Genomic DNA, 23888 nt, shown 5'->3' on the forward strand with positions numbered 1-23888 from the left:
GATGGGATTTGTTATAGGGTGGTAAAACACAAGAAACTCATCCAAATGTAAAAGAAAGCAACAGCTTTTCTCTTGGAGGCCAGTTTCATAATACAAGTATTTGTCACTGGGTCCACACAGGCTGGTTTTAATCAAAATAGCGAAAGTCATATCTAGTATTATTGAGCAATTATCACATGCTGTTTTGCATGTATTTAATGTTGAGGAAGAGCCTAGGAAGTTGCCACTATTATGACTAGCCACCCATTTTAAAGATGAGAAAACTGAGGCTCAAAAGTTAAACAACTTAAAGTCACCTGGCTAGTAAATTGCAGAACTGGGATTTTAACCCTATGCCCTGGATCATAATCCAAGAGTGAGGAGTGACTGTGAATGTGTAACCCAAGAACTCTACATTTTTTAACATTTATACTCCAGAAAAGAAAGGGAGCAAGGGAAGAAGAAAAGAAAAAGGCAGTTACCTCAAATAGTGCGTGTTCGGTCGTGTCTGACTCTTTGTGACCCCATGGACTGTAGCACACCAAGCTCCTCTGTCCATGGGATTTCCTAGGCAAGAATACTGGAGTGAGTTGCCATTTCCTCTTCCATGGGATCTTCCCCACCCAGGGACCAAATCTGTGTCTCCTGTGTCTTCTGCATTGGTAGGCAGATTGTTTACCACTGAGCTACCTGGGAAGCCCCACCTCAAATAGTACCAGCTCTTGAAAGACATGTGGTTTGTATGATCAGAAGCAGCAAGTGTGGCCCGAACCCCCTGTGGCCAGGAAAGAAATCTGTCACAAAGGGTGGGAGGAGAAAAGTTGGGGCAAAAAGAAACAAGAATATAAACTTTAAAAAAAAAAGATGGGGGAGTTGGGGGTGACTCAAGAGGGAGTTGATATATGTATTAAAAGATGCTTACTCCTTGGAAGGAAAGTTATGACCAACCTAGACAGCATATTGAAAAGCAGAGACATTACTTTGCCAACAAAGGTCCGTCTAGTCAAGCCTACGGTTTTTCCAGTAGTCATGTATGGATGTGAGAGTTGGACTATAAAGAAAGCTGAGCACTAAAGAATTGATGCTTTTGAACTGTGGTGTTGGAGAAGACTCTTGAGAGTCCCTTGGACTGCAAGGAGATCCAACTAGTCCATCATAAATGAAATCAGTCCTGAATATTCATTGGAAGGACTGATGTTGAAGCTGAAACTCCAATACTTTGGCCACCTGATATGAAGAGCTGACTCATTTGAAAAGACCCTGATGCTGGGAAAGATTGAGGGCAGGAGGAGAAGGGGACAACAGAGGATGAGATGGTTGGATAGCATCGCCGACTCAATGGACATGCGTTTGGGTGAACTCTGGGAGTTGGTGATGGACAGGGAGGCCTAGGGTGCTGTGGTTCATGGGGTCGCACAGAGTCGGACACGACTGAGCGACTGAACTGAACTGAATGGTGGCTTGTTTGTCTTGTATGCAGAAACCAACACAACATTGTATGTAGAATGCATGTCGAGTGAAAAGGGAAGAAGTTCTTATAAATTTTTTAGGATCAAAATTAAGGTTGTTTCTCTAATTTGCCATTTTTATTCCTGATTTCATGGGCTAAAGTGACCCATTCAACTCAACCTTTGGAATTAATACTGTTTGTTCTGACAGTTTCTCTCCACCCTGAGTAATGCTAATTTCCACTCTGCAAGTTTACTGTCTCAGTGAAAGGCGGTGTTGCTTGGTCTTTTTTTTTTCCCTCTTGAAATTTAATTATGTCAACATTAAACACAGCCATGAAACCATAGACTGGGCAGTTTCTTGAAGGCTCATGGTTTGGACCTTTTCCACAAAAATTCCCACTTCTATAATTATATTTAGTGTTCTAACTACCTGAATAACTGGCTTGCGATGGGCCGTATGTCAGGGCAACCCTGGGTTTTGTTTGCAGTCAAGTTTGTCTGCTTCATGGAACCACTCTGCCAAGAGTGTGTGGTCCTGAATGGAGTTGATCCTCTGGTTTTCTTCTCCAGAAATTTCACTAGGGTTAGCATTGCCCATCTGATGCTGTATCGTCCTGCAATTCTCAAAACTGTTTACTTAATGTTTAAAACATTTTTTAACTTGTCCATACCCTTAACTCTGAAAGTAATAGTATCAGGTGTGTTTATGGTATGGGCCTATCCTAATGACTTTGTGTGTATAGATATGACTGAATTTTTTTTAAGTCCTTACACAAAAGCCAGTTTTTTCATGTTGGTGCAGCTGTTTAACTTTTAAAAAACCACATGCATTTTATCCTCTAAAAACTTTAATTTGAAAGATATAGGACTTTAAAGTGCAGCATTCCTGAAACTGGTATCTATTAGCCTCCCTACTTCTGTCTCTTTAAACTCTTAATTAAGAATTAAATAAAGTTCCTGAGTTAAAATATTACATGTAAACTTTTCAGATAAAAAATACTTGTTATTGCTGAATTCCTAGTAACCTTTGAAAGGTTAACTTATAAGGGAAGCCGTGGCATTCGTAATAGAAACCAAAGGTAACAGTAGCTCAGTTGTCATGATTTCTCCAAACTCAGTGAATTTTCCATGGACACAGAGGCAGATGCCGGAAGAAAACAGTTGTGGGTTTTCCTGGGTTCACTGTAGCCCAACAAGTCATGGTAAATATTAGTCTGCTTCTTTCTTATGCTATAGCAACAATTCTACTTCCTGTTACATAGGAAAACCTGCTATTAAAAGAAATTACTAGATGTATTTGTTACATGAAGACCATTTCATCCATGGAAATAATTTTTTATTGTTCTGAGTAACTCTAGTTTGTGGAATTTTTACATGAGTTCCAGGACAAAGATGAGATGATATATTTATTTTATTTTGTATTTTCTTTACTTTTTTTTTTTTTTTTTTTTGACTGCATGAATGTCAGGCTTGCTGTCAAAGTATGTCCATGTTTTTATTACTTTAGAAGTTACTCTGCTGTATTTATGTCTCCTAAACTCTTCATTCGGAGAAGGCAATGGCACCCCACTCCAGTAGTCTTGCCTGGAAAATCCCATGGACGGAGGAGCCTGGTGGGCTGCAGTCCATGGGGTTGCACAGAGTCGGACACGACTGAAGCAACTTCACTTTCACTTTTCACTTTCACGCATTGGAGAAGGAAATGGCACCCCACTCCAGTGTTCTTGCCTGGAGAATCCCAGGGACAGGGGAGCCTGGTGGGCTGCCATCTATGGGGTCGCACAGAGTCGGACATGACTGAAGCGACTTAGCAGCAGCAGCAGCAAACTCTTCGTTGACGATTCACTGTGTGTACGGGGCATGCTGTATTTTGGGAGAACTTTTGCCAGAACTTTTGCTTTTCCCAGTGTCATGTGATATCTTGTTTTTCCCTTAGTCCCTATTCATGTCTTCTCAACGTATGTCTTTACCATGTGAAAAGTTATACAGACCTTCAGAAATACTTAAATTGTTTTGTTGAATTGCTGAAAGGACTTAAATTTTGAGCTTCAAAGGGCATTTGTTATGCCTTAAATTTTACTCTTGTATTAAAGTAAACCTTACTCTAAGTGCTCCTTAGTCCAGCCTGGAGTATCTCTGTGCCTTAGACTGATCCCTGAACTCATAGAAAGTCTCTGAAATTCATTTTCTGTTATTATTTGGCTTGATTACAATTATTGTATTTATTAATCACCTGTAGAGACCTAGGTTAAAATTTAAATAACAGTTCAGATTTACAGAGAAGCCTTAGATGTTCTGATATTTTAGCAACTATTTGAATAGAAAACAGTAACAACAGTCCAGTGGGCTGAGATTTCAAGTTATTGGTTATTGTCATTGATATTCCTTCCACATATTACTCTGTGTGCAATTCTTCTTGACTGACTTAAGATTTAAAATTAAATCTTGTGTTTTTCTGGCAAGTGTAACTGGGTTAAGTATTCTGTCTCCCACATTTCTCAACTCCTGTACCCTAAGTCGTCACACTTACAACAATGTCCTCTAAGTAGTCAATTCCAACAGACAAAAAGAGAGAGATCCTAATATTGACTTGATTTTAGACTAGAAGGGGACAAAATAGACAATTTCTAACAGATAATTTCTCCTCTTGCAAATGATCATGGCTGGTTCAATATATACGACACTTATATATTCATGAGCTTCCCTGGTGGCTCAGATGGTAAAGCGTCTGGCTGCAATGCGGGAGACCTGGGTTCAATCCCTGGGTCAGGAAGATCTCCTTGAGAAGAAAATGGCAACCCACTCCAGTACTGTTGCCTGGAAAATTCCATGGATGGAGGAGCCTGGTAGGCTACAGTCCATGGGGTCATAACGAGTCGGACACAACTGAGAGACTTCATTTTCACTTTATATTTTCACGAGCGTATGCTTGTGTGTTTGTGTGCACGTGGGAGCATAATTCAATGATCTGAAGTTTTAGATGACTGGTTTTCTTGTTAGAAAATGGTAAGAATATTAATCTGAATCATTTTATTTTCAATAGGCTGACATGATGAAAGAAGCACTAGAAAAACTTCAGCTCAACATAGTAGAGATGAAAGATGAAAATGCAACCTTAGATGGTGGAGATGTCTTATTCACAGGTAGAGTTGTATTTACTTTTTCGTATCTAAAAATAATTCTAATACCTTTTCTATATCCCCTTGCTTAATTATAGGTTTTTATTAATTACCAAAGTAAGAGTAATTTGGAATATACAGAGAAGCACAAAAGAAAGAAAACAAAAAATGACCTTTCATTCAAAGATAATCATTTCAATATCTGGATTATTGAATATTTCTTTATTGAATATTAAAGTACCTTTAGTACTTTTGTATGCACATAGTTGCTTATTTTACATGTTACCAGTATATATATATCATTTTATAGGTTGTGTCTACTGTGTTCTTCCACAACTTTAGCTTAAGAGTTGCATAGTTTTGCATTGTGTGACAGTATATCCAATCTGTATTTGAAAGATTCTTAATTCAAGATCTGTCATTTAAAAATAACAAACACATGAAAAGATGCTCAACATCACTCACTATCAGAGAAATGCAAATCAAAACCACTATGAGGTACCATTTCATGCCAGTCAGAATGGCTGTGATCCAAAAGTCTACAAGCAATAAATGCTGGAGAGGGTGTGGAGAAAAGGGAACCCTCTTACACTGTTGGTGGGAATGCAAACTAGTACAGCCACTATGGAGAACAGTGTGGAGATTCCTTAAAAAACTGGAAATAGAACTGCCTTATGATCCAGCAATCCCACTGCTGGGCATACACACTGAGGAAACCAGAAGGGAAAGAGACACATGTACCCCAGTGTTCATCGCAGCACTGTTTATAATAGCCAGGACATGGAAGCAACCTAGATGTCCATCAGCAGATGAATGGATAAGAAAGCAGTGGTACATATACACAATGGAGTATTACTCAGCCATTAAAAAGACTACATTTGAATCAGTTCTAATGAGGTGGATGAAACTGGAGCCTATTATACAGAGTGAAGTAAGCCAGAAAGAAAAACACCAATACAGTATACTAACACATATATATGGAATTTAGAAAGATGGTAACAATAACCCTGTATACGAGACAGCAAAAGAGACACTGATGTATAGAACAGTCTTTTGGACTCTGTGGGAGAGGGAGAGGGTGGGATGATTTGGGAGAATGGCATTGAAATATGTATAATATCATATATGAAACGAGTCGCCAGTCCAGGTTTGATGCACGATACTGGATGCTTGGGGCTGGTGCACTGGGACGACCCAGAGGGAGGGTATGGGGAGGGAGGAGGGAGGAGGGTTCAGGATGGGGAACACATGTATACCTGTGGCAGACTCATTTTGATATATGGCAAAACCAATACAATATTGTAAAGTTAAATAAAATAAAATTTAATTTAAAAAAATAAAAATAATTTTCTTCCCAGATGGCAAGATCAGTTCAGTTCAGTCGCTCAGTCGTGTCCGACTCTTTGCGACCCCATGAATTGCAGCACGCCAGGCCTCCCTGTCCATCACCAACTCCCGGAGTTCACTCAGACTCACGTCCATTGAGTCAGTGATGCCATCCAGCCATCTCATCCTCTGTCGTCCCCTTCTCCTCCTGCCCCCAATCCCTCCCAACATCAGAGTCTTTTCCAATGAGTCAACTCTTCACATGAGGTGGCCAAAGTACTGGAGTTTCAGCTTTAGCATCATTCCTTCCAAAGAAATCCCAGGGCTGATCTCCTTCAAAATGGACTGGTTGGATCTCCTTGCAGTCCAAAGGACTCTCAAGAGTCTTCTCCAACACCACAGTTCAAAAGCATCAATTCTTCGGCGCTCAGCCTTCTTCACAGTCCAACTCTCACATCCGTACATGACCACTGGAAAAACCATAGCCTTGACTAGATGGACCTTTGTTGGCAAAGTAATGTCTCTGCTTTTGAATATGTTATCTAGGTTGGACATAACTTTCCTTCCAAGGAGTAAGCGTCTTTTAATTTCATGGCTGCAGTCACCATCTGCAGTGATTTTGGAGCCCATAAATTTAAATAATTTTCAGTGTAAATTGGCTTGACTTAATGCCAGATGAATAATAGCAGAACTCAACAAAATATAAATAGCTGATACTATTGATCTAACTGGAATCAATTTTTATAAGGGGTATAATATAACTACTACAGAAATGGTAATTTTAGCATTTAACTTTTCCAGCTGTTTATGATCATATTATTATTGTGTTTGTAAAGTCATGTGCTAAAATCTGGGTCTCCAGAGTCATACTAGCTATATTGATCAGCAAGACATCAATAATAATTTTTAATTGATAATGAGAGTTTGTTTTCCCCTACTTGTCAAAGAATAAAAATCTGTTTCACAGATGTATCCCTAACAGCAGAGGCTGGTCCCCAGAGATCTGGGGATGTGGTCCCATGCGACCCACTGGAAGCCTGGAGATTCTTGGAAGTTTAATATTTTAGCTGATGTGAATTTTATATCAAATCCTATGTGTATAGAAAAATATAGTCATTTTCATTTTAATATAAAAATAATGTTTCATATAACTTACATTTTGATATCGTTAATGTTCCTGGAGGAGGAAGAGTTTTTACCCGGAAACTTTGCGTAGTTCCTTGCTTGGTGTCACATACCTATGGGTGGGGGCGCTGTCACTGAGCCTCAGGGATGCCGTTTTTCTCATAGGTTTGTGAAGAGCCCTCCCCTGGAGTTGTGCCCTGCACGACCTGTGCTGCCACTGTCATGGGCGATGGCCCTGTCTCTGGGGTTTGTTGTGCACACCCCTTGAGCCTAAGAACACAGAGCAAGGGCTCAGAGAGGCCTACGCTGCATTCTCAGCTCCAGTTGTATCCAAGCCGACTCAGGCATTCTTTGAATCTGCCTAGTAAGTTCCACTTAGAATATTCTTTGTGTCTCCGATTGATGACACTTTTCATTCTTTTTAGCAGCACAGAACAACAGCCTATTTCTCTTAGAAAGTGGGCTTTTGTGATAAGCTAGATGTGTAAATCACACTTCATTACAATAAAACTTTTTTTACCAGAACATAGCCATAGAATGAATTACTTGTTGTAAGCAGGTACAGATACTGTTTGAAGAATGATTTAAAACAAGCTGTGTTCACAGCCATTTAGTTACCTCAACAGCTGAGCTGAACAGATTGCCTAAAATCTTCTCATTATTACAGCAAGGCTTAGGAACCTCTTCCACTTGTCAAAGGTCTTCCCATAGCATCTCAAGCCTGTTGCTTTTCCCATAACTTCTAATTAAGTCGTGAGCAATGAGGCTTGCCTTGGACACTATCTGTAAGCTTTGTTTTGATAATATTCAGTGCTTAATATCTTAAAAGTTATGTTATTGAAAACAGAGATAGTGTTGTAATATTAAGATCTTTATCTGCTCGGCCTCTCATCCATGCCTAATGAGTGGTCCTGCCTTCTATTCCTACTTCTCAACTTTTTTGCGTCCTTAAAATTGTAGTAAAATATATTTAACCTAAAATGTGCTATTCTGACCATCTTTCAGTGTATAATTCAAGTGGCATTAATTACATTCACAACATTGTACAGCCATCACCACTCAGTTTTTAGATTGTGCAGAGTTGAGTAAGAAAAAATCTGGAGCACTTCCCACGTGCTCTGTGTCCCCTTCCTTCTGTGACTCAGAGCTTCATTAATAATTGATCAGGAAATGGACAGAAGGAAAGCAGCTTCCAACTCTAGTTCCACTGGGAAATCTGTCAGTCAGGCAAGCAGCTGCTGGTAGAAAGCATTTCAATCCTTTTTCTCTTAGACAGACAACATCAAGTAGAGGTACTACTTACATTTATTTATTTTTGTGAAATATGGGACATATAAAGAAAAGTTGTAAAATGATTATGTACAGATTCAATACCAGTAATATAATGAACACCTGAGTACCTGACACCTGACTTATGAAAGAGAACATTGCCAGGACCATAGAAGCCCCAATCTCAAACTTTCTCTCCTCCCAGCTTGAGGTGAACCCTGTCCTGAATTTTGTGTTAATCACTGCCTTGTCTTTTTTTAGTTTTGCCTCAATATGTGCACTCCTAAATTATACATTGTTTAGTTTTGCTTTTCTTATGACTTTATATAATTAAGGTTATATTATATGAACTCTTATGTGATTTTTCTGCCTTTGATCTAACTTGATCCCATGTAGCTGGAGTTCATTCATTTTCACAGCTGCATGGAATTTCATAGTAAAAATGAACCATGAGGTATTTATTCATTTTACTGCTGATATATATTTGAGTACTTTTCAGTTTTTCTCTACTGTCTTCAATGCTGCTATGTACAGTCTTATTGTATCTCCTGAGTATATATATAAGTTTCTTTAAAGTAAAGAGCTGGAACTAGAATTTCAGGTGATAAACTCTCATCCTATTTCAATGGTTATATGATTTTCTTCTTTAATCTATTTATGTGGTTAATTATATTAACTGATTTCCTGATATCAATGATCAAAGTTTACATCCCTGGGATGAAATCAGACTTTATCAAGATATATCCTCTTTTTATTACAGTGTTGTATTTAGCTTTATTAGGGCTTCCCTGTTAGCTCAGTTGATAAAGAATCTACCTGCGATGCAGGAGACCCCGGTTCAATTCGTGGGTCAGGAAGATCCTCTGGAGAAGGGATAGGCTACCCACTCCAGTATTCTTGGGCTTCCCTGGTGGTTCAGCTGGTAAAGAATCTGCCTGCAATGTGGGAGACCTGGGCTCAATCCCTGGGTTGGGAAGATCCCCTGGAGAAGGGAAAGGCTACTCACTCCAGTATTCTTGCCTGGAGAATTCCATAGACTGTATAGTCTGTAGGCTCACAAAGAGTCACATGACTGAGCAACTTTCATTTCACTTCACTGTATTTAGTTTGCTGACAATTGTTTAAGATTTGTTTCTGTGGCGTGTAACTTTTCTTTCTTGTTATCCTTGTCTGGCTTTGGAAATTATGTTAACCTCATATAAAATGTATTAGAGAATATTTTACTGTGTTTCTATTCTCTAAAATCAGTAAAACTTTAATTGTGCATTACTTGAACTTTGGTAGAATTTACCTATTCAGGCCCTGTGGGCCTTGACTTCTTTGTGGGAAGATTTTCAACTGATTTTGTTTTTGTAATAATTATGTGACTATTGAGATTTTTTTCTGAGCCAATTTTGGTGAGTTCTGTTTTCTGAGATTTTATTTATTTCATCTAAGTTTTTTAAATGTTGGCTATAAAGTTATTCGTATTTTCTTAATATTAAGTTCTGCAAAAATTACAGCTATGTCCCCTTTTATTCATAATGTTTTTTGGGGCCTTCATTTTCTTGCCAGAGATCTGTCAATTTCATTAACCTTTTCGAAGAACTACCTTTTGGCTTTTTGAACCCTTGCTCTTGTAGGTTTCCTTTTCTCTTCCTGTTTCTACCTTTATTTCCTTTCTTCAAATTTCTTTGTTTTTATTGTTCTTTTTTCCTTTCATTGCAAAGTGAAAGCTTGTCTCTTTATTTTGAAACTTTCTTCTTAATGTAAGCATTTAAGTACTACCTTCTAAGTAGTGCTTTAGCTGAATCCTTTGTGTTTTGATATGAATATTTTTGTTAGCAACTCAAAATGTTTTCCCATTTCCATTATGATTTATTCTTTGGCTAATTAGTGGATAATTAGTGGATAATAATAACATATTGATCATTATTATAAGTTGCTGGGATAACAATTCATTACTGTGATCATTGATAAATATAAAGCATTTAGCCTATCTTTTCTTTGTGAACTCTGCTTCAAGTAGACCAAATAATTGATTGAGAAAATTTGTTTTAGAATTCTACCCAGTAAATGTAGATCCTTATAAAACAAAGGACCTGTGCAATGATCATCAAAGCATGTAAAACTTTTATATGAGGGATTTTCCTGGCAGTCCAGTGGTTAGGACTCCAAGCTTCTAGTGCAGAGGGTATGGATTTGACCCCTGATCGGAAAACTAAGTTCCCACAAGCTTCAAGGCAGGGGGGTAAAAACAGATAAAGGAATGAAACAACAACAACAAAAACTTTACATGAAAGCTTGATGGGGAGCTTTATGATGGAGGAATCAGGCTGATGCTACATGAACGCTCTTACAGTTCTAGCATCACTGAAAATGTGACAGTCAGGATATGACGTGCTTTGGGATGTGATACAATAGATGTGTAACCCCACCTCTGACGCTTTTGAACTGTGGTGTTGGAGAAGACTCTTGAGAGTCCCTTGAACTGCAAGATCAAACCAGTCAATCCCAAAGGAAATCAGTCCTGAATATTCATTGGAGGGACTGATGCTGAAACTGAAGCTCCAATACTTTGGCCACCTGATGCGAAGAAATGACTCACTGGAAAAGACCCTGATGCTGGGAAAGATTGAAGGCAGAAGGATAAGGGGATGACAGAGTGTGAGATGGTTGGATGGCCTCACCGACTCGACGGACATGAGTTTGAGCAAGCTCTGGGAGTTAGTGATGGACAGGGAAGCCTGGTGTGCTGCAGTCCATGGCTCACAAAGAGTCGGACACAGCTGAGCAACTGAACTGATAGCCCCACCACTGAAGTAGTCCTATCCAAAAAAAAAAAAAAAATTTGAGCAAGAATCTAATGAAGTATCTACATAGACTATCAATTTGCCAAAAAATACAAAGGATAAAGGAACAATTTAATGTTAGTATGCAAGGAGGGGCTTCCCTGGTGGTTCAGACAGTAAAGAATCCCCCTGCCATGCAGGAGATGCAAAGAGGTTGGTTCAATCCCTGGGTTGGGAAGATCCTCTGGAGGAGGGCGTGGCAACCCACTCCAGTGTTCTTGCCTGGAGAATCCCATAGACAGAAGAGCCAGGTGGGCTATAGTCCATGGGGTTACAAAGAGAAGGACAAGGCTGAAGCAACTTTGCACATGCGTGTGCACAGGCACACACACACACATACACAAGGAAACAATCAACCAAATCCAGAATGTAAGAAAGTCAGTAGGATAAATGACCTGATTTCTTCCATGAAAGAATAAGATGAGGAAGGAAAAGAAAAAGAGAGTGAGTGGTTATAGAAGAAAATGACATGAGACATATAACAACCTAAATACTTTTTACTATTTTGATTCCAGAACTTCAGTTGTTTTTATCAGAAAGGCTATTTAAAGGGGTATAGCCTGCCATACTGCTAGAAACAGAAGTCTGGCTTACTTTTTAAAGACATAAGCAGTTTGTTTTTCTTTGTATTTTTAAATGGAAAATGTGTGTGAGGTGTTTATATTTGCATATAGTGTTTAAATTTGCATAATAAAGTAATTTTTTTAAAAATTCAAGTTGCTTCACTTCTTCTTTTAAGTAATTTTTGTTTGTTTTAGCTGTGCCATGCCTCATCAGGATCTTAGTTCCCCAACCAGTGATCAAACCCATGTTCCCTGCATTGGAAGCATGGAGTCTTAATCACTGAATTGCCAGGAAAGTCCCTAAGTGTTTTTTGTTTTTTTTTTTTAATTGTGTGTAAATCTAATTTATAAATCTACATTTAACATAAGAGAATTAAGGAAATTTGTCTTTTTTATTTCAACTGACTTTTTTAATAAAGAGATTAATACTTTTTGTCAAGCAAAGGACCTTTCTCTTACTTAAGTTTTGATTTGTATGTAGTGAGTTTTCTCAAGGGACAGCACAATCGGGCCACTACCCAAAACACTGTCAGTTTGCCACCAACGATTCTTGTGTCTGCCAACACCATAAGCCATCGGAATTTATTGTAACATCATTTGACCCCTGTCTTTTACCCCTGTTATAAGGACACCATGAAGATTAAAGTTGTAACAGGTGTGAAGTCTATCAAGCAATTCCTTCTACATGGCTACAAGTGTACATGACTATACTGTTTATACTTGTTCTGGGGCAAAATATATACTGATTTCTGTTGGAATATATTTTCCACATTTCATGTAGAATTCTTTTCCAAAGGATTAAGGAAGGATAAGAACCGCTACGTTTATGCATTGCCTAACTCTATCTACTGTCATTGGTTTTTTGCCTATAACTAGAAGAGCATTTTTACTTGATGCTTTGCTTTCTGAGAAAAAAAAAATTGTAGAATTTCAGAAAAGCCAAATAACTAGAAAGTTTCTTTCTCCGAAACTTTAGTGCTTTATAGATAGATGTATTTGAGGGTTAATTTGAAATAAATAGGTGTGTTGTTTTATTTTTTATTTTATTATTATTTTTTTTTTAGGTGTATTGTTTTAAAGACAGCTCTTAGAGCTGAAGACCAGTCAGCACTAAACTCATTTTACTGAGATGGTTTCGTCAGCCCTTACATCAACACTATGTTTAAAAAAAAAAAAAAAGGGTATCTGACTCATCAAGACTGTATAGTATTGTTCTTTTGGGCGAAAAAAAGGAAGTTCTGCTAACTTATTGCTATTACTTAATTTCTGATTACAGGTTATTAGTATGTTTAATTCTGTTATTTTCTAAATAAAAACCATATTACCTTATTGTGGTAAAATATACATAACATAAAATTTACCATTTAACTATTTTAAAATGCACAGTTCAGGGGTATTAACTGCATTCATGTTTTGCAACCATCACCACCATCCATCTCCAGCACTGTTTTGCCTTCCCAAAATGAAACATCATACCCATTAAGCACTGACTCGCTAGCTCCGTTCAGTCCTCTCCCCCATATCAGCCCATGACAACCACCATTCTATTGATACTTTCTGCCTCTATCAATTTGTAAGAGTTTATTTCTAATGGCAATAATCTGAAATCATTTATGTAAAGAAAGTAGGAGTCAGGGTACAAGTGGAGCTGACCTCTACGGTAGGAAAGAACTGTGTGAGGCTTTGAAGTCTTTATTTATAGATAGAAAAATAGCATGCCATCACTGATGCTACCCACTCACTGTGTTCCATGACATTTATTATAGGCAGAGAATTTTTTGTGGGCCTTTCCAAAAGGACAAATCAACGAGGTGCGGAAATCTTGGCTGATACTTTTAAGGTAGGTAAAGGATAATTTATGCCTGGCACAGAGTAACTACCTAATAAATAGTCATAAACCCATTGAATCAATATGTCATGAATAATGATATTTTTATGTCATGGGCTTTGCAAAATAACTCCTAATGTGTGTATGTTTGCTAGAAGTTTTAGAAGCTAGGACTTAATAAATAGACTTCATGGGACTCCCACAGCAGCAACAGATAAAGTTATCATGGACATTCTGCTTTTTCCCAGTGTATAATCAATCATACGACCACTTGGCAGATATTCCTGGCACAATTGATGGCTTAAAAAAATGTATCTGGAGTCCCAGTTGTCTCTAAAATGAAATGTGGAATTTTTCAGATCGGAATTAAAGATCACCCACACTTGGCTGCCTACTGTGTGCTGGGCCTTGCACATACATCCTCCCAAGGTCCCTTTACTCTACTGATTTTGAGCAGATTGGCTCACCAGACTGCTAAGGAAGAGATGAATCCCCAAGAAGCTGTTCCCCAGGACGATGTGAGGCTCTTGTCTGCATGGGATATTCAGACACATCCATCTAGAGTAGCCCCCTCTGTTAAGGCAGTCACAAGTCAGGTAGGAGGCTCTGCACTTCCTTTTTAGAAGCAGTCTTCATTTAATTGGCAATACCCAAACCTATGAGGCCCAGTTTTCCTTCCAGATGTTCAGGGACCCCAGCAGCCTCCTGGGGAGCAAGAATGTTTTGAGCAGGTTTGAATGGGTTTTAGAGTTATTCTGCTATGACAAACTACTTTCTCTCATATGCATAGGACTATGCGGTCTCCACGGTCCCTGTGGTGGATGCTTTGCACTTGAAGAGTTTCTGCAGCATGGCTGGGCCTAACCTAATCGCTATTGGATCCAGTGAATCTGCACAGAAGGCCCTCAAGGTAAATGTAAAACTTTGCTCTTTCGAAATGCAATAGGCACTGCCTGCTGCATGGTTTTTCTAATACTGTCTATTGGACAGAGAGCAACCAAGGGTAGCAGGGAGAGAACTTGAGCTTTCTCTGATTTACACTGTCATGACCTCACATTTATTAGGAACCAGGAGCACTTAGTACGTACTGTTACTCTGAGTAAGTAAGTACTTGTTGTTCAGTTGCTAAGTCATATCTGACTCTTTGCAACCCCGTAGGCTGTAGCCCACCAGGCTCCTCTGTCCATGGGGATTTGCAGGCAAAAATACTAGAGTAGGTTGCCATTTCCTTTTCCAAGTAAGTACTTAGTAAGTACTCTTCCTGGAAAATACACCTATGAGAAGAATTCTTCACTAATGAGTCATTCTTCCTCACACACCAGGTTTTCTAGAAAGAAATAACTCATCACAGTTATTTCTTCTGAGGAAAAGGAGGGCATTCTACCAGCAGAGCTCTTTATAATGTTTTATCTCTTAACTCAGGTAATTGGTACACAGAGTCGTTACGTTATTCTTATCCTTTTGTATTTCTGAACTATTTCATAATAATCTTTTAGAAAGCCATGATTCAGAAGTACCTAAAAATTTTAACTTCTCCATTTGCAATGGAATACTTAAATTTTAGGAAAGTCATTTTTCTCATTTCACAGATAGGAATCGGAAAGTCCAGAAAAATTACTACTTGCTTTGGGTCACACAGCTGGATGGAGAGTAGACGTCATTGGTAGTGAAGATTTTCTATCGTTATAGTGCTTTACAGTTCAAAGGCACCTTCCTTCTCTGTAGCTAATAACCCTGGGAGATGATCTGGACACTTCATAAGGGCAAAGACCTTGTCCATTTCAGTCACCATTTTGCCCCTTTATGCTTGCCCCAAGGTGGTCCCTAAATAAATATTTGGCACACAATGAATAAATGAATGAGGGAAGTGACTTTATCTCCATTTTGCAGTTCAGAACTAGATCGAGTTGCTCCCCCCAGATCACAAAGCTAATACTAAAAGGTGGGCTGGGACTACTTTTTGTCCCTTCCTCTCAAGTGGTCCTGCATGACATGTGACTTATTAAAGGACCAAGACAGGGATTTCCCTAACAGTCTAGTGGTTAAGACTCTGTGTTCCCATTGCAGAAGGCACAAGTTTGATTCCTGTTCAGGGAACTAAGATGGGGTTCCCAGGTGACTCAGTGGTAAAAGAATCTGCCTCCCAATGCAGGAGCCACAGGAGATGTGGGTTCAATCCCTGGGTCAGGAAGATCCCCTGAGATGGAAATAGCAACCCATTCAAGTATTCTTGCTGGGATAATCCCATGGACAGAGGAGCCTGGCGGACTACATTCCATGGGGTTGCAAAGAACATGGTTGAAGAAATTTAGCACTCACACATGCAGAAAACTAAGATACTTCATGCAGCACAGCTCGGCCAAAAAATAAAAGTAAAGAAAAGAACGAAGACAGAAATTTCTCTTAGGCAAAGAGAGGAAATCTGTGAGCTCCAAGGTACACAGTTTATTTGTTTGCCCTATCTGGTCTTGACTCTTCTACGTCAGGGCTGGGCTTGGTTTAGTTTGTCTGGGAAGCAACCTCTGCCTCCCAATTGCTGACTTTCTGCTTTGCATTATCTGCAACTTCTTTCAGTCAGTGCACTTGGCCTTTCTTTCTTCCCTTTCCCAGACTGTATCTCTGATTATATTTCTAGGACCTTTAACAATTGTTGTTGAATAATCTACTTTGGATTTTGAATTTAGTGGCTTTTTCTATGTTTCCTTTAGAGAATGTCTTTTGTTCTGTTTCATCTGGAAGCCTGTGTCAACTTTCTGCTTATAAAAAAAGAAATGATGCCTTGAAAGGAAATATTTGATGAATGATGTCATTCAGAAGATCTAGGAAGATTATGTCTCTCCTCAGGGACTAACTATGATGTCTTCCCATGGCAGCTGGGTTGGCCTGCACGTGTCTGAAATTGATTACAAGGGAAGGAGAAGGCTGAAGTTGTCCATGCTATGCCTTTGTGTAAATTAGCAGAAAGAACCTCCTCTGGGTAGACAAACTAGAAAAAGTAGTTTCATCTGCCATTCTGGGTAAACTAGGTCCCTAACTCAAATAAATTGGTCTCTAACTCAGTAGGTCTCTAATGCAAATTGGTCCCTAACTTAGTCCAGAGAAAACTAACATGTAATAAACTAAGAGATAAAACAATATGGTTAACTAGCACTCAGTTATATGAAATAGCCCTAATTGTTATTCAGAAGATAAAAAGAAACTCCTTGAGGCCTAGATATTCAGAGAAAACTTTATGAAGAAAATGTGGCTTGATGTGGGTCTTGAAGGGTTTGTCAGAGTGGGATTCAGTGAGAGAGGGTTCCAGGTGGGGACAGGAAATAAGCAAAGACTAAGCACAGTATATTCATGAAATGTAACCAAACTAGCCCAACTAATAAAGTTTTCTTGTGGGTTCCAGGGGACACAGCTGGGTGGGGCAGATGATGTCTGAAGAGGTAGGGACATAAAAGTGAGCAAAAGAACGAGTTTATCTCCATGAAGTAGAAGGCTGGTTATCCATAGGCTCCAAGCAGAAGAGGCTGTATTCCTGCAAAGCTGTTGGACCATCCCTCCTTTTGCAAAAAATTAAATGGAGAGGGAAGGCCCTGTGGTCAAAAAATGGCAACTGATGACCTGGAAAAAGAAAGCCAAGCCTCAAGTTCCATTCTATGCCTTGGCCACTCACTCACATTTCTCCATTAATCATTTCTTTTCCATTGTCAAGTCCTCTAAGACCACATTTTTTAAGAGCATCCTGTGAGGGTTTTATAGTCCTCCTTCCTTTAGAGTTCATTTGAGTCAGTGTTAATAATGATGTTCACTCTATACTTGAAAACTTCTGTGTCAGAAACTACAAATAATTCTGACTAGAAAGACATTCTTTGGAGACTGAATTTTCCATCAGAAAATGTGCTTCATAAACCATGGGCCTGTGGAGTTGGCCAATGCCCCCCTGCCATGTTCCTAGCATCAAAAAGGTCCTCTTCCCTGGTAGCCAAGGTAGGAGTACAAAGTAAACTGAAAACTAATGACGTCTCCATGAGGGTCAGAAATAAGTGGGTTGGTGAAATTGGGATTTAGTGAGTTGAACTGGTTATTTGAGAACAGTTTAGGCACCTGCATTAAATCAATGAATAAAATTGATGGTGGGTAAGTCCTACTGCTAATTTGGACATATAAATACTGATATAGACAGGCAGGAAGACAAATGGATGGAGACAAATACGTCATTTCAGTTCAGTTCAGTCGCTCAGTCGTGTCCAACTCTTTGCGACCCCATGAATTGCAGCACGCCAGGCCTCCCTGTCCATCACCAACTCCCGGAGTTCACTCAAACTCACATCCATCAAGTCGGTGATGCCATCCAGCCATCTCATCCTCTGTCATCCCCTTTTCCTGCCCCCAATCCCTCCCAGCATCAGAGTCTTTTCCAAAGAGTCAACTGTTCACATGAGATGGCCAAAGTACTGGAGTTTCAGCTTTAGCATCAGTCCTTCCAAAGAACACCCAGGACTGATCTCCTTTAGGATGGACTGGTTGGATCTCCTTACAGTCCAAGGCACTCTCAAGAGTCTTCCCCAACACCACAGTTCAAAAGCATCAATTCTTCGGCACTCAGCTTTCTTCACAGTCCAACTCTCACATCCATACATGACTACTGGAAAAACCATAAGCCTTGACTAGACGGACCTTTGTTGGCAAAGTAATGTCTCTGCTTTTGAATATGCTATGTAGGTTGGTCATAACCTTCCTTCCAAGGAGTAAGCGTCTTTTAATTTCATGGCTGCAATCATCATCTACAGTGATTTGGGAGCCCCCAAAAATAAAGTCTGACATTGTTTCCACTGTTTCCCCATCTACTTGCCATGAAATGATGGGACCAGATGCCATGATCTTAGTTTTCTGAATGTTGAGCTTTAAGCCAACTTTTCACTCTCCTCTTTCACTTTCATCAAGAGGCTTTTTAGTTCCTCTTCACTTTCTGCCATAAGGGTGGTGTCATCTGCATATCTGAGGTGATTGATATTTCTCCCAGCAATCTTGATTCCAGCTTGTGCTTCTTCCAGTCCAGTGTTTCTCATGATGTACTCTGCATATAAGTTAAATAAGCAGAGTGACAATATACAGCCTTGATGTACTCCTTTTCCTATTTGGAACCAGTCTGTTGTTCCATGTCCAGTTCTAACTGTTGCTTCCTGACCTGCATAGAGGTTTCTTAAGAGGCAGGTCAGGTGGTCTGGTATTCCCATCTCTTTCAGAATTTTCCACAGCTTATATGTCATTTACAAGTAATGAAATTGTGGGGGGGGGGGGTTTTCCACTTCACAAGTGAAAATACTGAGAAGAGATGAAATAAGACATTTTGACTAGGATCTCATGGTTTCAGTATCAGATTTCCTAGACCCAGCTTCTGCTGGCCCCAGTTGCCCAGCCCACTCCATAGCTGTTCTTTTTCTATTGGAAAGCCTTTTCTAATTATTTTGCCATGGATTGGTTCTAGCTAAGCTCCCTCTTTCTCCTCCCCTCTCTCCAACTATTCCTCTCTTCCCATTTATTGCTGGTTATCAGTATCTGATCTGTATCAGGGAAGATGTGAGTTTGGTCCCTGATATCTGTTTTTCCTTTGTAAATCTTGATGTCTCAGTCTTGTCTCCATAGAGAAGCCCCTGGCCACTTGGGCATCACTTTGAAGGGTGTAGCATTTAAACAGGAATGAACTGTGCCTTTCTGTGCTACACACTGAAAACCCGATTGCTTCCCACATCTGTCATGCTCTTTGAGTACTTGCTTCCTTCAGAGTCTTTAAAACTACTTCTTGCATATTCATGCAAAGCTGAGAGCCCAAGGGCTTCCCGGTAGTCTTACTGCATTTGAAACACTTTGTAATGGGTTGCAGTCTATTCTTGGTTAATGAAGTGGGTTCTTATGGAGATAGTCATCATACCTGTCTAGGCTGTAGGAGATTTAATAGTGTATGCATTGTCTATTTAAATGAAATAATCCATCTAAGATGACTTTAGCAACTCTCTGCTAAAAAGCCCAGAATGTATTTCATGCAGGATATATTTAATATACTTTTAATACAGTTTATCTAATATAGGAAAGAAAAAAAGGAGGACCTATCATTACCATATTTTACCATTGATGTGGCCAAAGTACTGGCAATTAGGTTGATTTGAAATTACTAAAGATATTAGATACCAGGTCTTACCCTAGAAATACTATTATCTAAGCAAAATTAGTCTTTAGAGCAACCTGCCCTTGCTATACTTTTTCTCCTACACTTTTCATCATTCCCTTCATGCCCCTGGGCAATCACTACCTTCATCCCGCTCTTCTAGCTATAAAAGAAAATAATATAAGAGTAATTAATTTATTTTCAGGCAGTAGATCCACTAGTACTCTTCCACGAGGAATGTTTGTCTTCCCAAAGACAATGAGAACTCCAGTTGCTGCACAGCTGGAGCTCCAAGTCACAAATGTAATTTGAGCAACAGAAGCCAACCTCCAGATAACACATATTCTCTTATCTCATTCATTTAAAGTTAAACAAGAGATAAAACTGGAGTGGATAGCCATTCCCTTCTCCAGGGGATCTTTCCAACCCAGGGAATCAAACCTGGGTCTCCTGCATTGCAGGCAGATTCTTTACCTTCTGAGCCACCAGGGAAGCCCAGAGATCAAACCACTCTATGCTATTAGCAGTTAATTCAAGAGGGAGGGAGTCATGGTGTGCAGGGCCATCTTGTATGTTATATTTTAATTTTTAAAGATTAAAAATACATATATTATCGGAAGTGGGCTGTGATTAACTTATAGAAATAATTCTTCAGTAGCTAAGTCTTTCTCAAATCCTTGCTTTATCTTCCATCTGATATCTTTTAATAAGGAAAAAGGCAAACTTTATATACCCCTTGACCAATATCTCCCCATTTCTCCTCGCCTGCCAGCTTTGTAAACCTTAAATATATATATATAGTCCTTTATATGTCAGTAAAGCTGGGGAAGGAAAAACATAATAAAGAGTAGATTTGCACTACATCTCACCCATTCTTTTTCTATATCCGTGCCAAAATCGACTTGCTTTCCAGGAACCTGGATTAATTACATGCTCTCTGTCACAGGCAGACAGATCGTAATTCTCACCATCGGGAGGGGCTCTCAGTAATAATTTTTAACCCAATCTTCTTGGTAGCATTTAGTCTTCCAGCCAACTGGGAGTAAGAGAGAGGAAGGAAGGAAGCACAAAGAAAGGGAGTGAAGAAGAGAGGGAAAGGAGGTGGGGAAGAGCGACACTTAGCTAAAACAATCAGAGGAGGAAGCTGCTGCCCTCCCCAAGTTCAGAGCTCCAGGGACTTGTGGTACTGACATGTTGAGGGGTGTGCCATAAGCTGGCCAGGAGGCAAGAGGCATATCCCCACCTTCCTAACTTAACCCCACACAGGAGACCAGGTATTTTTCTCCTTTCAGCATCTGCAGTTTTGTTTAGTGACCTTTCTTTTATTACTAATTTTATTCTTTTGTATCACAATGAATTACTGTTTAAGATTTTTAATAGAAATACTAAAAGGATGTAGTAAGAAAAAAATGATGAGATCACCACTCCATTTTTTGTGCCTTTGTCATATAAATGGAGCTGAACTATAGTACATGGAATTCCAGTAGACTTGTAATTTTAAATTAAAAAGATCATAATGCATCTGGATGGAAATGTCTCTAAGTTTTTTATGTTTCCTGAAATAACAAATTACATTTGTAAGATTCCTTGAATGAGGACACGGCCTGCTTGCTCCGAGCTAATTTAAATTGCATAGAATACAGTGTGTTTTTCTTTTGCATGACTAACTATTAATAGAGGTCACTGTGTATTTCCTCTCGTTTTGACTCAGCTTCAGCATTGATTTTATGTCCAAAAATGTCCATATTATTTTATAGGTGGTCATTTAAAAAATGAAAATGGAAAAAGTCCTTAATGTTTTTGGATTTTGTATGTTTTTTTAATCACCTGGAATTTCCTTTAATGACAACTGGAACAGCAATAGCAAAAACCAAAAGACAGAAGGAGAGCTAACCAGTATCAACAGCATGATTGAAATGGAAAAATAAAGACTTTGCATTTTCAGTTGCTGTCACAGGGAATTACAGTCTGTAGCCACAAGATTTCCCACTTTGTGTCTCTACTGTGAAGGACAAATTGACAATCCATCGTAGGTTTAATTTAGTCTCATTTTTGGGTTTTCTGTTCCAATTGTATTCACCAGATTCACAAGACAATGATCTTTTAAAAAATAATCAACCGTGCCTGAATTAAGAAATTAAAACACAAAACCAAATAGACTCTGAGTTTGTAACAACTGTTTATGCTCCTTTTCCTGGCAGCAGTTGGCTTATCTGACAGTATTCCCAGAGCTGTGTGCCAACAAGGCTGGGGTGGCCAAATAAAATGCTTTGGCATGAGAGGGCAATAAATAATCTGAAGCTCGGAAACCAAAACAACCTTGCTGTATATCAGCACTAGTCCCAAGCAAGGCAGGAAGAAAGCAAAATTGGCCAAGTAGGAGAAAGGGAACAATAATGTTTTTTTCTCTTGAGCTTTTAAGAAAATGTCAAAGAGGAAAAAAAGGAAGAAATAACATTTAAAAGGCTGTTCATTCTATCCATTATATAATGGACATCAAAAAGTACTTAGCAGACTCTATGGGATGTCGTTGGGGGAACTCAAGTATCTTGTTTGGAGGTTGAGCAAATGGCCTTTTACGGGTTGTTTCAATCTAAGACTCCTGCTCATGAAAGAAAAAGCCTCTGAGTGACCTTGAATTGGTGGTTCCTGATAAAAGGTGTGGTTTAAAACTTTCTGAAAACACACTGTCCTAACCCTATCTCAGAAAATTCTGATGTTCTAGGTCTAGGATCCAGTCTGGCCTCTGAATTTTTAAAAATTTATTATTGAGGTATAGTTGATTTACAGTGTTGTGCTAAGTGGTGCTGTACAGCAAAATGATTCAGTTATATATATATATGTATGAATATATATATATATGTATAAATACATTCCTTTTCATAGTCTTTTCCATTATGGCTTATCACAGGATATTGAATATAGTTCCCTATGCCATACAGTAGTACCTTATTATTTATCCATTCAATACATAATAGTTTGCACATGCTAATCCCCAGCTCTCAAACTTCCCCACACAGCCCCCCTCCATCTTGGCAACCACGAGTCTGCCCTCTGCCAGGCATCTGTATTTTCAGAAGTTCCACAGGTGATTCTGGTACACAGACTAAGTTGAAAGCCACTGCCTTCAAGAATTTCTACAACTTACAAAATCACTTAACTTATGATCCTGAATAATATGCACCTGAGGAAGCCAATCACTGTGTCTATAATAGAGGTACAAAAGAACATCCTCCAAGTAGCATTAAAAGTTAGAGAAAGTATCCAAATCAAAAACGATCGAAAGGCAGAAACTCCTTACTCTTTTCATGCCAAGAGCTCAACATTGTACAACTTAAAATATTAATATAATACCTAACTAGGTAATACGTTGAATGCCATCATTCAATCCATTTGACATGTTAAACTTCTTTATTAAAATATTCTGAGTTATCAAAAATCACTAATGTTATCATTTTCCAAGAATAGAAAATTTGCATTTGACTCATGCTTCCCAAACCCCTCCCCCAAAACACACATACACACACACACAAAGAAAATCTAACAACAGTACCTTATCTTGATGTACAGATTTATGCCAAAGAGAAAAAAAGACTAAACTTCATATTATTACTGATATTAGAGAAAAAAACTTACTTTACAAACAAAATCATATGTTGATTGGACTGAAGAAGCACAGTTGTCTAAAGGGCCAAAATGGATTTGAGGGCAAAGCAGAGAACTTTAGAGTCCAAATTCACAGGTTGTCCTGGCTCTGCCTCCAGCTCTCCCTGTGTGACCCCGTCTCCAGTAGGCAATCTCATCCTGAAAAAACAAAGTTCAATCAGCCTCTCCAAGGAATGAGAGCTTCATTCCTCCCTGCTGGAAATTTCATGACAGGCAGTCAAGGTGAAGGACTATGTCTCAAGCGTGGCAAAAAGTAGCAACCGTCTAATTAGAAAGCACTCAGTGATATAGATAGTTCCAAAGTGGGTTCACTATAGACTCTTGACCATCGTGACATCGTCCTTTCAGTGGCAGTAAGTGATAGAAGACTTACGCTTAGCTGAACGTGCTGATGCTGGCTTGAGGATAGAAAACTGCAGAAGACTCCATCCTAGTTCCACCTCTCTTTGAGGAGGCTTCAACTGAGTGTGTAACTTATTAAACTGGGTATCTAACAAACATCATCATTTCCTAATTCATACATAAAAATCTGATAGAAAAAAAGGTAAGGTTTCCAAAACCTTTTATTGTTGTC

General features: G+C 39.0%; 1 protein-coding gene across 1 annotated transcript in view; it reads left to right on the plus strand.

Annotated features, from left to right (window-relative positions):
- DDAH1 (dimethylarginine dimethylaminohydrolase 1) overlaps window positions 1-23888 on the plus strand; it is a 156711-nt gene that overhangs the window by 107176 nt on the left and 25647 nt on the right. The window contains exons 2-4 of the mRNA XM_070786188.1: window positions 4474-4573; window positions 13430-13503; window positions 14282-14401. Coding sequence (XP_070642289.1) covers window positions 4474-4573; window positions 13430-13503; window positions 14282-14401 — 294 coding nt within the window. The remainder of the gene's footprint in view (window positions 1-4473; window positions 4574-13429; window positions 13504-14281; window positions 14402-23888) is intronic.

The sequence above is a fragment of the Bos indicus genome, chromosome 3 (assembly GCF_029378745.1).
Source record: "Bos indicus isolate NIAB-ARS_2022 breed Sahiwal x Tharparkar chromosome 3, NIAB-ARS_B.indTharparkar_mat_pri_1.0, whole genome shotgun sequence".
Taxonomy (NCBI): Eukaryota; Metazoa; Chordata; class Mammalia; order Artiodactyla; family Bovidae; genus Bos; species Bos indicus.